The following is a 17,458-nucleotide window of genomic DNA, read 5'->3' as shown; positions in this document are numbered from 1 at the left end:
GGAATCTGTTGGAATCATTTCTCTGTTTGCATCCGGATGACGGCTGCTTCTAAGGATTACTGACCGCGTTGCACTGGTAACATCGCATTAGCTGCTCTTCTGCTTCCTTCCAGTAAATTCCACCGTCATTGTTCATCGGGTGTGATCACTCAGCCTCTGCAGAGTATCAGGTGGGTGTGAGCAGAGCCTCCGACAATGCAGACGTCTATTTCTGTGGAGTGTCTGGTGGGCGGGGTTAGCAGTCTTTCCCACGCACTGCACAGGGTTATACAAACACCGCTCTGCTTCTTGCAAGCCAGAGTCACCAGGAAAGCTTGTCTTCTCCGGTTCCCATTGGTGGCTGATAACTCTGCTCTGAATATTCTTTTTTCTTAACTGCAAGGACTGTTTAAAATCTTCCAATGTCTAGCGAATTGAAGAACAAAGGTAAACGTGAACTAGCTGAAGGTGGTCAGAGGTAAGAGAATGTGACTTTCTAATTTCGGGCAAATCACCTGGAATGGGGTGGTGGGGGGAAGAGAATCTCTTTGCTGTATTACTTTTGAGAATTTCACTAAAAGTCATTTTTACTACAAGTTTAAAAGCAGAAGAAAGAAATATCCTTTCCCATTTGAATTGTATAAATATTTGGATATGTTCAGATTTGGTAGTAAAGATGTTAAGAATGATCTGATCCCTTTGTCTCCAAACTGGAGGACAACTTTCGAAGCTGGCTTTCAAATTAATATAGAATGCTAACTTTATAGGCTCAGAGATGTGAAAACAACTCAAGGTAAGAATATGTTCAGGAGAGATATTGCTCCCAAATCTCTTCTACTTTCTCTCTATTTTAAAAGTAGTTCATGTATCATTCTGAAAGAGATTTTTACCTTTAGATTCAAATTCATGATATTGGTGTTAAGCATAAAAGGAATAACACGCTTAAAGAATATTCTTTTTAACAATTCTATCTCAGTTGGTATTAAAAGGCAGGTCCTACTAAAATGTTTTCAAGATAGTTTTCTAAAGACTTCAAGAAATTTGACTTGTTATATACTTTATATAAAGGACTTTTCTTCCAGAATAAATGAAGGTGGTTGTGCTATTAATAAAGTTTTACCAGGAAGAACATTAGGAGGCAATGCAGCATGCAATCTTAGGGAAGGCCTCACTTGGATCTCATGTACTCATGAGAGGGTTGTATCTAAAAGTTCATTTCTAAGTTAGCTGTCTGGAACTGAAAACCTTGAAATAAAATGAAGCTCATGGCCCATTTGAGTCTAGCTAAGTTGTTTTAAACTCAAAGTAATATTAAGGTATTATTTAAGAAATACAGTTCTAGAGTTGACAATACTGTTCCCCTTTCCACACTCCGCAGGGGACAGAGTGGTCAGGGCAGGTACTCCTGCTATCTGTGTCTCTTCATTTTTGTCTAAGGCCTATTTCTGCATGGATACATTGTGTAAATGGATGGGGGTTAGGAGGCCAGGGATTACCTTTATGGTTATCATAGTATTGGGTTGGTCAAGAAGGTTGTTTGGTTTTCCCATAAGATCTTACGGAAAAACTCAAATGAGATTTTTGGCCAACCCAATACAATGGAAACAGTGACAGATTTTATTTTTCGGGGCGACAAAGTCACTGCAGATGGTGACTGCAGCCATGAAATTAAAAGATGCTTGCTCCTTGGAAGAAAAGTTATGACCAACCTAGACAGCATATTAAAAAGCAGAGACATTACATTGCCAACAAAGGTCCATCTAGTCAAAGCTATGGTTTTTCCAGTAGTCATGTATGGATGTGAGAGTTGGACTATAAAGAAAGCTGAGCACTGAAGAATCGATGCTTTTGAACTGTGGTGTTGGAGAAGACTCTTGAGAGTCCCTTGGATAGCAAGGAAATCCAACCAGCCCATCCTAAAGGAAATCAGTCCTGAATATTCATTAGAAGGACTGATGTTGAAGCTGAAACTCTGATACTTTGGCCACCTGATGCGAAGAACTGACTCATTTGAAAAGACCCTGATGCTGGGGAAAGATTGAAGGCGGGAAGAGAAGGGGACAACAGAGGATGAGATGGTCGGATGGCATCACTGACTAAATGGACGTGAGTTTGAGGAAACTCCAGGAGTTGGAGATGGACAGGGAGGCCTGGCGTGCTGCAGTTCCATGGGGTCTTAAAGAGTCAGACACTACTGAATGACTGAACTGAACTGAATACATTTTGAAGCAGGACACTAGTCTCGCTAAATGCCCTGAACTTTGATTTCTCCATAACATTAATATGTAAGGGTGTATAAGTTAGGTGCTATTTGGGTATGACTTGAGGAAGGTAGACATTATTGTTCTTGTTCAGTCACTTAGGCGTGTTCGACTCTTCTGTGACCCCATGGACTGTAGCCCCCAGGCTCTTCTGTCCATGAAATTCTCCAGGCAAGAATACTGGGGTGGGTTGCCATCCCTTCTCTAGGGGATCTTCCCATCCCAGGGACTGAACCCAGGTCTCCTGCATTGGTAGGAAGATTCTCTACCACTGAGATACCTGGGAAGCCTAGATATTAGGATGAGATGGTTGGATGGCATCACCAATTCAATGGACATGAGTTTGAGTAAACTCCGGGAGTTGGTGATGGACAGGAAGGCCTGCCACGCTGCAGTCCATGGGGTCACAGAGTCAGACACGAGTGAGCGACTGAAGAACTGAACTGAACAGAACCTGGCACTCCGAAGGGATTCAAGGAACACTGCGTGTCTCAAACTCTGGAGCAGAGTTAATCCTCCTGGAGTATTCATAACCAAAAGCCAGATCCCACAAGGGTGGTCTGAAAAGTTTTAACATCTACCAGTGATAAATGAACACTCTCTCCAGAGAACTCAACTTCCTTCCAGCTTTCACAAAATTTCCATGTCTAAAGCCCCAAGGAACAAAAGGAAGCCACCAAATGTAGAACAAAGAAGGGACCATAAGTAAGAGGCAGAAGGAAAAAGTCAGATAGTAGAATCATACCCACAAATGCTTCAGAGATTGGAATGATCAGAAATAGAATTTAAAATGTTAAATATAATAAAAAGCAGAGACATTACTTTGTCAACAAAGGTTTGTCTAGTCAAGCTATGGTTTCTCCTATGGTCATGTATGGATGTGAGTTGAACTATAAAGAAAGCTAAGTGCTGAAGAATTGATGCTTTTGAACTGTGGTGTTGGAGAAGACTCTTGAGAGTCCCTTGGACTGCAAGGCAATCCAACCAGTCCATCCTAAAGATCAGTCCTGGGTGTTCATTGGAAGGACTGATGTTGAAGCTGAAACTCCAATACTTTGACCACCTGATGCGAAGAGCTGATTTATTTGAAAAGACCCTGATTCTGGGAAAAGATTGAGGGCAGGAGGGTAAGGGGATGACAGAGGATGAGATGGCTGGATGGCATCACCAACTTGACGGCCATTAGTTTGGGTGGACTCTAGGAGCTGGTGATGGACAGGTAGGCCATATACTATGTGGCATGGCTAAAATAAAAATTAAAAAAAATAAAAATAAAAAAAAGGAGCAAAATAAGTGGTAACCCTCCAGAATACTGGAGTGGGTAGCTTTTCCGTTCTCCAGGGGATCTTCCCAACACAGGTATCACATACTGTGAAAGTGAAAGTTGCTTAGTCATGACCAACTTTGTGCAACCCCATATAGTCCATGGAGCTATAGTCCATGGAACTTTGTGCAACTATAGTCCACGGAGTTCTCCAGGCCAGAATACTGGAGTGGGTAGCCTTTCCCTTCTCCAGGGGATCTTCCCAACACAGGTATCTCCAGGTCTCCTGCGTTGCAGGCAGACTCTTTACCAGCTGAGCCACAAGGGAAGCCCCACATACTATGTGGCATGGTTAAAAAAATAATTAGAAAAAAAAGGAGCAAAATAAGTGGTAAACTTCTGGGTAAATTTAAACAAACATCGACAGTATAAAACAACATCAGTAATGTATTGTAGTTTTGGAGGGTATTTCAAAGGTCCATGTGTTGTTTGAGAGAAGGTTGATACATTGATAAATTCTGGATTTAATCACATAAATTTGCCTGTTAAAATTTCTAGGTTAGTCACTAAGCGAATAGGAACAGACTGTATAACTTCCAAGCTAGAACTAGGGAGAAGTGAAAGCACAAAAGAAAAATTAATTCTAAAGAAGGCAAAGATGAGAGAAAGAAAACAGACCCAGAGAAGACGAATGCAAAGTACTCCATGGTGGAGATGAACTCAAATACGTCAGCAGTTATAAAACATGCAGCGGCCTAAACACTCAATCTAAGAGTGATTATCGGACTAGATTGAAAGCCAAAATTCACATTAGTTAGATCCATCTGCACATAATGACTTAGAAAGTTTTGATGTAATAGGATGAAGGAGATAGATTGATACTAATAGTAGGCAAAGGAAAGTTATGACCAACCTAGACAGCATTTTAAGAAGCAGAGACATTACTTTGCCAACAAAGGTCCGTCTAGTCAAGGCTATGGTTTTTCCAGTGGTCATGTATGGATGTGAGAGTTGGACTATAAAGAAAGCTGAGCGCCTAAGAGTTGATGCTTTTGAACTGTGGTGTTGGAGAAGACTCTTGAGAGTCCCTTGGACTGCAAGGAGATCCAACCAGTCCATCCTGAAGGAGATCAGTCCTGAGTGTTCATTGGAAGGACTGATGTTGAAGCTGAAACTCCAATACTTTGGCCACTTGATGTGAAGAGCTGACTCATTTGAAAAGACCCTGATGCTGGGAAAGATTGAGGGCAGGAGGGACAGGGGGCGACAGAGGATGAGATGGTTGGATGGCATCACCGACTCAATGGATATGAGTTTGGGTAAACTCCGGGAGTTGGTCATGGACAGGGAGGCCTGGCGTGCTGCGGTTCATGGGGTTGCAGGGAGTTGGACACGACTGAGCTATTGAACTGAACTGATCTCATCAGGAGCAAGTTGTTTAGACACTAAGGCAAAAGCATTGCTAGAGTTTCAGAAAGTTACAACACAATGTAAGTTTACTAGGCAGAAATAACAATTATAAAGTGGCTTGCGTATTATAACACAGCCCCAAACTATATAAAGCAAAAACTGAAAGAACTTTAAATTGAGATAGATGAATCCATCATCAATTAGGAGATTTTAAGTCATCTCTTTTATTAATTGAATTGTATCAAGCAGATGAAAATCTAGTAATAGATGTCAAAAGCACAAACATAATATTTGATCAAGGACATATCTTTTATTTTTATTTATTTATATTTTGGTTGTGCCATGTGGTTTGTGGGATCTTAGTTCCTTGACCAGGGAATGAACCTGCGCCCTTGGCAGTGAAAGTGCAGAGCCCTAACCAGTGGACCACGAGAGAATTTCCCAAGGATGTATTTCTAGAACACCTTACTCAAGAGCTGAAGAATATATATTCTTTACAAACACACTATTAAAATAAGCTGAAAACATTTTAATATTGTTAGCTTATAGACTAAGTCCTTTGACCACATATAGACTATGTACTTTGACAACTATTGTTACAGTTGCTCAGTTGTGTCTGACTATTTGAGACCCCATGCACTACAGCACGCCAGGCTTCCTTGTCCTTCACTACCTCCCAGAGCTTGCTCAAACTCATGTCCATTGAGTCAGTGATACTATCTAAACATCTCATCCTCTGTGGCCCTCTTCTGCCCTCAATCTTTCCCAGCCTCAGGGTTTTTTCCAATGAGTCAGTTCTTCTCAACAGATGGCCAAAGTATTGGAGCTCCAGCTTCAGCATCAGTCCTTTCAATGAATATTCAGGGTTGGTGTCCTTTAGGATTGACTGGTTGGATCTCCTTGCTGTCCTAGGGACTCTTAAGAATCTTCTCCAGCACCACGGTTCGAAAGCATCAGTTCTTCAGCACTCAGCCTTTTTTTTTTTTTTTTTTTTATGGTCTAACTCTCACATCCACACATGACTACTGGAAAAACCATAGCTTTGAATATTCAGACCTTTGTAGGTAAAGCAGATGTCTCTGCTTTTTAATACACTGATCTAGGTTTGTCAAAGCTCTTCTTCCAAGGAGCAGGTGTGTGTTAATTTCGTGGCTGCAGTCATCATCTGCATTGATTTTGGAGCCCAAGAAAATGAAATCTGACACCGTTTCCACATTTTTCCCATCTATTTGCCATGAAGTGATAGGACTGGATGCCATGATCTTAGTTTTTTGAATGTTGAAGTTTAAGCAAGCTTTTTCACTCTTCTCTTTCACCTCATCAAGAGGCTCTTTTAGTTTCTTTTCACTTTCTACCATTAAAGTGGTATCTGCATATCTGAGGTTATTTCTCCCAAAGTAGAAATATTTCTCTCTGTAGTCCTGAGAGAGAAATATGCTCACCTTAGTTGTCAAGTAGGAAATAATACTGCTGAAATAGGCTTGCCCTTTGTAGAGTTCTCTACCAGTTGTGTCAAAAGTTCTAAAACTGCTAAATCTTACCACTGGTTTCAATAAAACCTCTCTAACATAACTGTATACAAAATCTTTTTTCAGTAATTTTAAACAAACATACAAATTGTGTCCATCTGTGTTTCTATCCCTTTTATCTCAGTAGGTATCAGGATATATAAACCTCATCATGGTCAGCCTAAAAGCTGGTTTAAAAAAGATTTGTCTTCTGTGTACATATGTACACTTAGAGTAAATTTAAAACAATATGCAGGGGTATGAGTGTTACTTGTGTGCGCTTGGGCTAAGTCGCTCCTCTGTCTAGGGGATCTCCAGGCAAGAATCCTGGAGTGGGTTGCCATGCCCTCCCCCAGGGGATCTTCCCCACCCAGCAATGACTGTCAGTTAAATCCCAACAAATGGTTGGGGAAAACAATTGTATTAGTAGTACCTCACCACAAATTAAAAACTCCTGTAGGCACCTCAGGTAGGGTTCCTTTCTTTGGAGAAGAATTAATTATAATGAAAGGAGAAGTCTGCTTGGAGCAGAAGTGGTTTTTGAATTTATGGATGTGTTTTCAAGGCTTTGGACTATAGTAACTTCTTATGTAGAAGAGTCTTATTTGGGAAAAAAAGATGATGTGGTGTATTTTGCCTCATTGTGAAACTGAAATCCACAGAACGATTTCTCAAAAGATCACACAATTAGTAGCACTTTTATTAAACTTGAACATATTGTTCATGTGATACACAAGTAATAATTCCCATTTTACAAATGTAGGAACTGAGAAACTGAAGTGTCTCACCCCAAGTCAAGCTATGACAACACATTTGCCAAAATATAATCTTTCTGTTTCCCCATTATGTCCTGTGCTGATTTTAGATGCCACACATCACGACTCTTTCTTTGTTCACCACGTAACAGTCATCTTGGGCCAGAATGTTTGCGGGCTGGTATACTTGAGTTTAATTTTAGGTTCTTGATTCTAAATTCTTTCATTCCCAAGCCTCCTCGTCTGAGTTGTATGTCTCATGACTCACTCTATTCATACCACATCTGGTTTCTTCTCATCCTCTTTCCTTTTGCATGAAGCAGCTCCGAAGCAACCTCTATTGGGATGAAAAACACCGAGGCAATGTGTCAGGGGTGGTAACGGACGGGAGACGCCTTCTCCGGAAGGTCTCTGTGTAACCGCCCAGCCCTGGACCACCTTCGCACGTCCATCCTAAGGCTGTTTCTACCTCTCTTCTCTGTAGATCCTACACAGGAGGCCACACAAGAGGGAGAGAGGCGGTACAGGGTAGACCTGGTCTTGGCCATCACCATGGGCTGGCTTGGCCCGCTTTTTCATCCATAAGATGCTGGTGAAAGTGCCTGTCACATAGAGTGACCACAAGGGCTGGGACGGTGCGTACACGTACAAGCTGCTCCCGCGCTCCCCAGGGCTCTGCACGCGGCAGCTCTTAGTTCAGGCCCCTCTGCCCTCGGGCTGCACCCAAGGCCTGCCTCTCCGTGGATGGGTCCCTAAGTGAGTCCTTGGCCACAGGGCAGCCGTGATGGGGGGAGGTCTGTGTCCCCGACGATGTGCAAGGCCAGAGGAGCAGTGCTATTTGGCTGCCGGGCTGGGCTCCTGAGCAGGTGCACCCCTGAACCTTGCTGATTCAGGAGGGGGCGGCTCTGGATCCCCTAGGAGGCACCCAGGCCCAGTGGCAGGGAGGCCAGGGGCCGAGCGCGGCGCCTGGAGATCGGGATGTGCAGCCTGAAAGCCATACGGCGCCCCCCTCACACTAAGGGTTAACGGTTGCTCGGACGCAGGGCGGCGCGCACTGCGGGGTGCAGGTGCCCTGCAGGGTAGTCGGCTTTCCGGGGCGGGGCGGCCCTGAGCACCCCCACCGCCGGGGGCACGGCCCTGAACCGCAACCCCTCCAGCCCCCCTGAGCCCGGGCCGGCTCCGGGGGCGCGCGCGGGGCGCGCCGCGGGGGCCGGGTGCCCTGTCGGGTACTTGGCTTTCCGGGGCGGGGGTCGGCGGCGCTGAGCGCCCCCACCCCGAGCCCAGGCCGGCTCCGGGGGCGCACGCGGCCGCCCGAGCCGCTGGCGGTCGGGTGCACCGCGGGCCCTCGGGCAGGCCCGCTCGCGCCCGCGCGGCCCAGGTGAGGCGGCCCCGCGCCGGCGCCGCGCGCCCACTTCCTGGTTCGCGGGCGGCGCAGGGAGCGCGGGGCGGCCGGGCCGGGCCGGGGGCGGGGGCGGCGGCCGCGCTGTCACAGAGGCGCGGGGCGGGGCGCGGCCTCTCCGCCGGGCCGGGCCCGCCGCGCTGCGCGCAGCCGTTCCCGCGGCGGCCGGCGGGCGGGCGCGCCCCGCGACATGTAGCCATGGACTGCAGGACCAAGTGAGTGCGCGCGGGGGCGGGCGGCGCCTCCGCGGACCGCGGCCCCCAGCCCCGGCTCCCCCGCTGCCTAGGCCGCGGGCCTGCGGGCGGCGCGGGGCGCGCGGCCCGGGCGGAGGCCTGGGCGCCGGCGCGGCGCTGCGGGTCCCGGGAGGCGGGCGGACGTGAGGCCGGTTCCCCCCTGCCGCGCGCCGGGCTGGCCGGCGGCTCGGGCGTGACTGCCCTCCCGGCGCGCTTCCAGGGTGTTTACCGGCGGCCCCGGGTCTCCCTCCTGCGGCCCCTTCTCAGGGCAGAAAGGTGCCCCGGGCGTGGAATACCGGCGCCGGCAGGAGGGGCTCGCGGAGGGAGTGTTTTCCCTGTGATCAGCAGCACCCTTGGGTGCCCCTTGGACTTTTCTTCAGGACCTTCAGCAGGCAAAAAGCCATCTGAACAGTGTGGTGGTTTTGTTTCAGTTATCTTAGGGGCAGTTTTATATTTTCCTCCGGAAACTTACTTTGCAAAAAAATTCCTTCTTTCTTCCTTTGACACCCTCTTAAACCAACCCCCACCCCACCCTACCCTACCCGAGTTCATGAATATCGTGTATATATTTCTTTTAGCGTTAAAAGCCTTCAACATTTCCCAGTGTTACAGAGTTTTTTTTATTTACACTTAAGAGAGGTTCTAAAGACTTAGGAAAATAGGAAAATAATTATCTTCAGTGTTTGATATGTTGGGGGAGGGTGCTAGTATGGGACCTTAAAAAGTATATCTTTTGACATTAACTGGATTAGGAGGGAGGCTCACCCGAGTTCAGATTATTCTCGTTGAAGCAACTTAATAGTGGGACGGCTGAGGAATTTGCAGAGTAATTTATATGGCTTGCCAATTTCTCTGTTTCTAGGTTCTTGTAATAAATTTTACAAAATAGAGCGCTTACTTAGAAGCCAATTTCTTGGGGGAAATGCATTATTAAAAACAGCTAGTGCACAGACAACCAAGGACTCCAGTGGCAGAAATAACTGAAATACATTAACACTTTGGTCACATGGACTTTGTGGTATCAGATGTTGCTTGATCTTTTATCTTCTGGCAGAAAGAGATTAAAACAGAACCCTGTTAAAAAGAACACAATGTTTCTAAAGAAGATGTCTCAATAGATTTCCATTCGCTTTTTGAAATTAACAAAGTATACCTTGAATGTGTGAGCATTTAGTGAATGTTGGTAACTTCTGAATGAAGCAAAACCTTACTGTTCTTAGTGATCAACTCCAATATTGAAATAGTCCAATTTTCCCAGATAGTTGACATTATCTTTTTGGGTTGGCCTCGGAAGCTATGTATAGTTTGTTACTTAAAACGTGCTTCCCTGCTGTAATTCTGTCTCAAGACAATATATGCAAAGTTCCACTTTTAAGCACCTTTATGAGTGTTTCATGGTGCTCTAGAACCTGGCAGGGGGAACCAGTCATTCCATTGTCTCTATATTGCAAGTCCTTTGATAAAAGCCAGAGAACCTGCCGTTAAGCTCTGCTGGTGGGGAAAGGTAGAGCCTGTTAGGAACATTCTGGCTTTTCAATTTTGATTTGATAAGATAAAGGCAATGCTTTCTATTTATAAGCACTTAATACTTCATAAAGCACTTCCACTGTAGTATGCGATTTGTAATCCTCACAGTTGTTCTGTGACCCTAACGGTACTTTCTAGGTGAGAAGGAGACTCAGAAGTTAAATGTTTTTCCAAAGTCTCTGAACTGTTAGCCTCAGTGCGCTTAAGTTGCTGAACCAGGAAAACACCTTATTTCTTCTCCCTTGTGATCATGTAGTTTTTTGTTGTTTAGTGGCTAAGTCGCATCCTACTCATTTGTGACCCCATGGGCTGTAGCCCGCCAGGCTCCTTGTCCATGGGATTTCCCAGGCAGGAATACTGGAGTAGGTTGCTATTGCCTTATCCGGGGTATCTTCCCAACCCAAGGATTGAACCTGGGTCTCACCTGAATTGACAGGTGGTTTCTTGACCACAAAGCCACCTGGGAAGCCTGGTCATATCGTTACATGGAATCTATTGAGACAAGAACAAGATTAACTGTTAGAGTTAAGATAATATAAACTTTGTCATAGGAAAGAAATACTAACAAAGTTCTTTTTCTTTCAGGGAAAATCCAGAAAGGACCTTTGACTTGGTATTGAAAGTGAAATGTCATGCCTCTGAAAATGAAGGTACGTGTGTTTTGCTAGTTCAGAAGAAATGCTTAGGGTGTAGACAGGTGGAATGCGGTGCTATCAGGACAGGACTTGTATTAAATACACCTTCTGTGTCTAGTGTCTCAAGTTCTGGTTGGAAAATAGAGGCTGAGTTTTAGCTCTGAGGTGGTGGGAATCAGGAATGTTATCTGTGTAGCTTGAATTTCAGGAGTCTGTAAGTGCCATGTGACTTACAACTTTGTTGATGACGTTATTGTTAGTTATAGGGATAGCCTTTCATTCCTTCTTGAAAATTCAGCTCCCATTTAAAATGCTGGTGAAAATTTTCTCATTGGTATAAGCGGGAGCCACACCAGTTCCCGTCTCAAGTTCCCCAGATGTGGAATGTGGACTGGGCAGCCCTCTCTGTGGGCTTTACTCTGGGAGCCAGGGCCTTTCAGAGGGCGGTAAACAGCCCTGTGGCATTGCTTGGAAGGGGTTTCAGCTGTCAGTTGCTACATGATAATTTCCCGAGATGATGAGGACACCTTAGGATCATGACTGTTGTCAGTTTTCCCCCTGCTTTTGTGGGTGGGGGTGGGGGTGCTGGGTGGTGGGGGGAGGACTGGTGGATGAGAGGAGGCGCTGTCTCCTCTTGCTTGTTTTCTCTGCGTTCTGTCCGTGTTGTGTCTTTCATGGATATCTCCCATGTATGAGTTCACCAGCTGTGTACTTAGACCCCAGATAGCATGATGATTCAGCATGTAACTTTGGTCCAGACTGGTTGTCCACTCTTGAGGCTGGCTGGGAAGTCTCTCCACACTCTCAGCTCCCCACATCGGCCGGCAATTACATGCTCCTAAGCAATTTGGAGTCGAGCACCTTAAAATAGAGGCGCCCAATCCAGCTGCGGTGAGGTGGGCAGGGCTAATTTTAGGTAGGAAGGCAGGCCTGTTCCTGGCTCCAGCAGCCCTGCCTGCCCCACTCAGGCCTGTTTGAGCCACAGCTGTGGTCAGGTTTGTCCCCCAGGCGAGGAGAGATCCTAGGTTGTACGTGAGCTTTCTCTGGTTGAAGAGGTTATCTTTCGTTGTCCTGAATGTATAGTCTGCTTACGTTGTTTCCAGGTCCAAATACGTTCTTTTTGAAGATTCCAATGGATACGTTATTTTTTTTTTTCAGCTCCAATTTATATGTATTCTGTAGTGTATTTATGATAGGAATAAATCTTCACAATATCTACTGTAACATCAGCTAAGGTGTGTGAAATAATGCTGACCTGACGTGTTTGTAGAACAGGCTGAATTCCTTTGGGCAGTGGGGGTTTCTCTGCCATTTTGAATGCATGCTGGTTCCTGATGAAAGGGTGGGCCTGCCTCACGGGACACCAGCTCCACGCCTGTGTTGAGGGGGTCCCGAGCCTACTGCTTACCTCCTCTCTCTGCCTTTATCCATTTTTTAGGAGCTAGCCTTTTCATAAGCACCTTCTACTCTGCCCTTCTTTTATTACCTTCTCGATCTTTTGGTTTCATTGTTTAAATCACTGCTCATCAGAAGCATCTTTGTATTTTAACTGTTTATCTAGCACGATGAAGTTGAAAATATTATAAGTGGTTAAAATAAACACGGTTGGCTTCTCTGTAGGTTGCAGTTAATCTGTCCTACCCACGTATTCCATTAAAATGGCTCACTGGCAGCAAAATCTAAAGTTTTTTTTTTTTTAAAGCTAAACTTGATTATGTAAAAAGCATTAGCATCGGTTCTTTTTTGATTGTGACTTAAACACTGTGAACTTGGCTAATATTTTAGGGTCTAAGAGTTACCCTTTTTGTGCTCTTAAAAGTAACACTACTGTATAACTAAAGTTTTATGTCGGATTGAGAGTTTGATGCTTCTAAATGTTTTTAAACTAGTTTTCTGTTTTATTGATAATTATTGAAGGGCAAAATGTCCAGAAATTACTCCAGAAAGTTATTCAGATATTTTTATTTAACTGTCAGTGAGTGCCATGTATTTAATGAGTCTCATATGGGCATCAGTTTATTTAAAATAGAACACTTTTTTGCTAACATTTACATGAATATGGATGACATTTTTATGTTCTACTGGACATGTAAAACAAGGTGTGTAAATTATGATGTTTTAGGGTACAACATGAAACCCATTTAAATTATAAGGAAACTTAATATTTCATAAAAGGAAGTTTAGAAGTAGGTCACCAGAGACCTCGGCTCTTTCTGCCTCTGGGCTCACCACCCACAGGAGTGCAGTCACTGGGAGACTTAGGTTCCTTGTGGTGGTAGCGTGGCTCTCAGATGGGTTGGAACCCTGCTTCTCGTGTATAACTCTGGGGATGGAAGACACTGGCTTGTCATGGTCCTAAGGGGGGTAGTTTGTTTCCCCAAATCCCCAGAACGTTGGGTCCCAGTGACCCAAGTGGGCTTGGGGCTCACCAATCCTTAAGTGGCCATCGGTGGGGGTAGGGTTGGAGGGTGGAGTGAGAAGATCATTATGAATGATACACTAAACAGCTAGCAGGGAAGAGGAGAATGGAAATCAATTAAAGTGCTCTTTGCCTTTCTTAAAACATTGGTTTATTTTTTGAATGAGTTGTTATTTCTCAGTATATTGGTGTATTTTTTGATGACTGTCTGTTTGATCCAGTAGGAAGTATGATGGTTAGGGTAAACTTGGTTTATGCTAAGATTGATAATTAAGGTATTTGGCATGTTTCTTTTTTACTGTTTAACAGAGAAGTTTTAACTTCCTTTATTTGTCCTGAATGATTTAGATCGTAAATGTCTTCAGAGGCAGATCCTCACTAACTAGGATGTAGTTAGAGATTTGAAGTGGCATCGTAGGGGACTTCCCTAGCAGTTCCTGTGGGTAAGATTCTGAGCTTATAGTGCAGGGGACATGGGTTTGATTCCTGGTTGGGGAACTAAGATCCCCACATGTCTTGGGGCATGACCAAAATAAATAAATTCGTACTTTTTTGTTGTTTAGCTGCTAAGTCACGTCCCACTCTTTGCGACCCTATGAACTGTAGCCCACCAGGTCCCTCTGTCCACAGGATTTCTCAGGCAAGAGTACTGGAGCGGGTTGCCATTTCCTTCTCCAGGGGATCTTCCCAACCCAGGGATCAAACCATCGTCTCCTCATTGGCAGGTGGATTCTTTGCTCCTGAGCCACCAGGGAAGCCCAAATAAATAAATAGCCTTAAAAAAAAAGAAAAAGAAATGGCATTGTTGAGATGTAGCTGATAACGTCTGGCCCTGGTGAGGGACAGCCTTCCTCTCACCTGTTTGGACTTGTCTCAAGGGCATTGCATGGAGTTTGTGGAAAGCACCCGTCACATATGATGGGTGTTCAGCACTGCTGCGAGCAGGTCGGTGTGTCCCTGTGTCGGAGGGCTGGGTGCTGGGGGCGTCTGGCCAGTGGCCGGGGCGTCTCCACGTGGCTGCTCTCCAGGCAGGGCAGTGCCTCCGGTAGCTTCTGCCCCAGCTCCTGGAGAGCCAGGTGCTGGCATCCAGCTCTCCGTGTTCTTCCCATTAGATCTCCAAGCCGGCCGCCATCATCACGCCTGTTCCACTGTCTTTTTTTCCGCTTCCAGCCGTCAGGGAGGCTCAGCCCGCAGGGCGGGCTGCCTGCAGTTCGCACTGCGGAACTTACTGGAGGCGTGCCGCCACTGCGTTCAGGGAACTGAAGAGCGGCTTTTGCTGGAGGAGGGTGGGAGACACCTCCTCCTGGGGTTTCCCTTCAGGCGGCGGCCCCACGGCCCTGCTTTCTGTTCTGTGCTCTTGGCCCCGCACCCACAGGGGCAGGAGCCATAGCCCCTACTTGTGTGAGGCTTGAGTCACCGACAGTTGGTTCTGCATACTTAACAAAAAACCCTGAGGGCAGAAATGAAGATAACTTGCCCAGAGTAGCCTGGCTCCAGAGTCTCTACTGCAGTCTGTTGGTTTTTAGTAGATTTGATAACATGTAGATATTTTAAGAATCCACCTGCAATGCAGGAGACCTGGGTTTGATCCCTGGGTCAGGAAGATGCCTTGGACAAGGGCATGGCAGCCCACTCCGGTATTCTTGCTGGAGAATCCCATGGACAGAGGAGCTTGGCGGGCTGCAGTGCATGGGGTCACAAAAGAGTTGGACACAACTGAGTGACTAACACTTTCTCACTTTTCACTGCATATTTAAATCTAGCGTCTCTGTTGGATCTCATGTGTAGTAGCTTCGCACAGGGAAATCAGTTTAGTTCAATCGCTCAGTCGTGTCTGACTCTTTGCAACCCCATGGACTGCAGCATGCCAGGCCTCCCTGTCCATCTCCAACTCCTGGAGCTTGCTCAAACTCATGTCCATTGAGTTGGTGATGCCATCCAACCATCTCATCCTCTGTCGTCCCCTTCATCTCCTGCCTTCAATCTTTCCCAGCATTAGGGGTCTTTGCAAATGAGCCAGTTCTTTGCATCAGGTGGCCAAAGTATTGGAGTTCCAGCTTCAGCATCAGTCCTTCCAATGAATATTCAGGACTGATTTCCTTTAAGATGGACTGGTTGGATCTCCTTACAGTCCAAGGGACTCTCAAGAGTCTTCTCCAACACCATAGTTCAAAAACATCAATTCTTTGGCACTCAGCTTTCTTTATAGTCCAACTCTTATATCCATACATGACTACCAGGAAAACCATAGCCTTGACTGGACGGACCTTTGTTGGCAAAGTAATATCTCTGCTTTTTAATATGCTGTCTAGGTTGGTTATAGCTTTTCTTCCAAGAAGCAAGTGTCTTTTAATTTCATGGTTGCAGTCACTATCTGCAGTGATTTTGGAGCCCCCCAAAATAAAGTCTGTGTCTGTTGTTTCCCCATCTGTTTGCCGTGAAGTGATGGGACCAGATGCCATGATCTTAGTTTTCTGAATGTTGAGTTTTAAGCAACTTTTCCACTCCTCTTTCACTTTCATCAAGAGGCTCTTTAGTCCTGGAGTATAAACTGTGTGTGGCACAGGTACTTTTTTTAAGCAGGAATAGAGTGTCTTCCGGGAAATTAATGAATGAGGTGTGATTCCACAGTGCTTACTGAGCCTTGTCCTTGTGGTGTTCGCAGTGCACCACTTTTAGGATTTCCATGTCGATATTTAGTGAATCTTTGAGCTAACATTTTCATTTATTGATGGTTTTCCATGCGTCTTTTAGCAGAGCTTGTTTTCTTTATCTTATTCTCTTTAGCCAGAGAGAGTAACTTCTCTTAGGAGCAGATCCCACCTTGCCACCAACTTTCCACTTTTATCAGCTTCTCCAGCCCAGTCAGTATCAGATGCTCTGTCCTTTGATCTCCAGCTCATGTGAACAGTCTGAACTGTCTCCTTTTTCTTAAATCACAACCTTAGGCCAAAGAATCCTGACTGTGTCCTCCTGAGCTCCCTTTTGCATTTGATAGGTTTTCGCCTTGAGGGATCCTGTTTACACAGATTTATTTCGCTTCTGCCTGTATCCCGTTCTTCAGGTACATCTAAGATAGTAATGCAGAGACATGCAGACGTTTCTTAGCGTCTGCTTGCCCCGCTCTGAGTGACCTCTTCGAGGACCAGCCCGTGACCCAGCGACTGTATTCCTAAGGAACAGTGTAGTGCAGCCGCTGGCATGTTTAGTATTTACGAACTGCACGGCAGAAAGTGGTCTGAGTGTGGTGTCTGACTGTCGGTCAGGTTAATGTTGGTCCAGTGAGTTCCCAGAGGCCGCGCTTGTGGACGTGGCCCTCAGTGTCTGCTGGCTGGTGGGCTGCAACGAGGGCGTTATTAGTTTTTAGATTCATTTAGTTAATTTTGGCCGCGCTGGGTCTTTGTTGCTGCGAGTGGGCTTTCTCTCGTTGTGACGCGCGGGGGCCGCTCTCTGGTTCCAGCTCACTGTGGTGGCCTCTCTTGTTGTGGAGCACAGGTCTCAGGTGTGCGGACTTTAGTAGTTGTGGTTCTCAGGCTCCAGAGCACAAGCTCAGCGATTGTGGTGCCCAGGCTTAGTTGCCCTGCAGCATGTGGGGTCTCCCTGGATCAGGGATCGACCCCCCGTCTCCTGCGTCGGCAGGCGGACTCCTCACTACTGAGCCACTGGGGAAGCCCTGCGGGGACATTACTGGCCTGTCACCCTCTGCCTGGGGCGGGGCTGTTTGGGGTTCCTGTGCTCAGGGCCCCCCACCCCCATTCAGGCCCCGCATCCACTCTGCCCCTGCCTCCCATCACAGGATTTACTGGGACACACACCGTGCATGTGTGTGTGTGGAGGCCACCTTGAAGCCCATCAATACCCCTCCACACACTGAAAACCCCAGAAAACCCTGGCATTCAGAGAGTAGAGCTTTGGTGAATCATACATAACATAAGATGGTCTAGGAGATTTACGTGTTGCCCAAAGTGGGGGAGGGGAAAATATGTGAGTAAAATGGAGCTACTATGCTTTTCTGCTCCAGCTTCGTGTTGGTTAAGGAATTCCTCTCACCCCAGATGCACTGAGGAA

The 17,458-nt window shown here is 46.1% G+C and overlaps 1 protein-coding gene across 13 annotated transcripts in view; it reads left to right on the top strand.

The window, feature by feature from the left end:
• The first annotated feature begins 271 nt into the window (after positions 1-271).
• The window catches only part of DENND1B (DENN domain containing 1B), a 271,609-nt gene continuing 254,422 nt past the window's right edge, over positions 272-17,458 (top strand). For 7 of the 13 annotated variants that reach the window (XM_060396764.1, XM_060396763.1, XM_027975994.2 and 4 more), the window contains exons 1-2: positions 8,697-8,791; positions 10,922-10,986. In XM_060396764.1, coding sequence (XP_060252747.1) covers positions 10,969-10,986 — 18 coding nt within the window. In that variant the 5' untranslated portion in view covers positions 8,697-8,791; positions 10,922-10,968. Of the gene's footprint in view, positions 458-8,696; positions 8,792-10,921; positions 10,987-17,458 lie in introns of those variants that run through there. The other 6 variants (XM_060396762.1, XM_042229295.1, XM_042229292.1 and 3 more) reach the window with 1 other exon arrangement.

This window comes from Ovis aries, chromosome 12, assembly GCF_016772045.2.
Source record: "Ovis aries strain OAR_USU_Benz2616 breed Rambouillet chromosome 12, ARS-UI_Ramb_v3.0, whole genome shotgun sequence".
Classification (NCBI taxonomy): Eukaryota; Metazoa; Chordata; class Mammalia; order Artiodactyla; family Bovidae; genus Ovis; species Ovis aries.
This window is presented reverse-complemented; position numbering and strand designations above follow the sequence as displayed.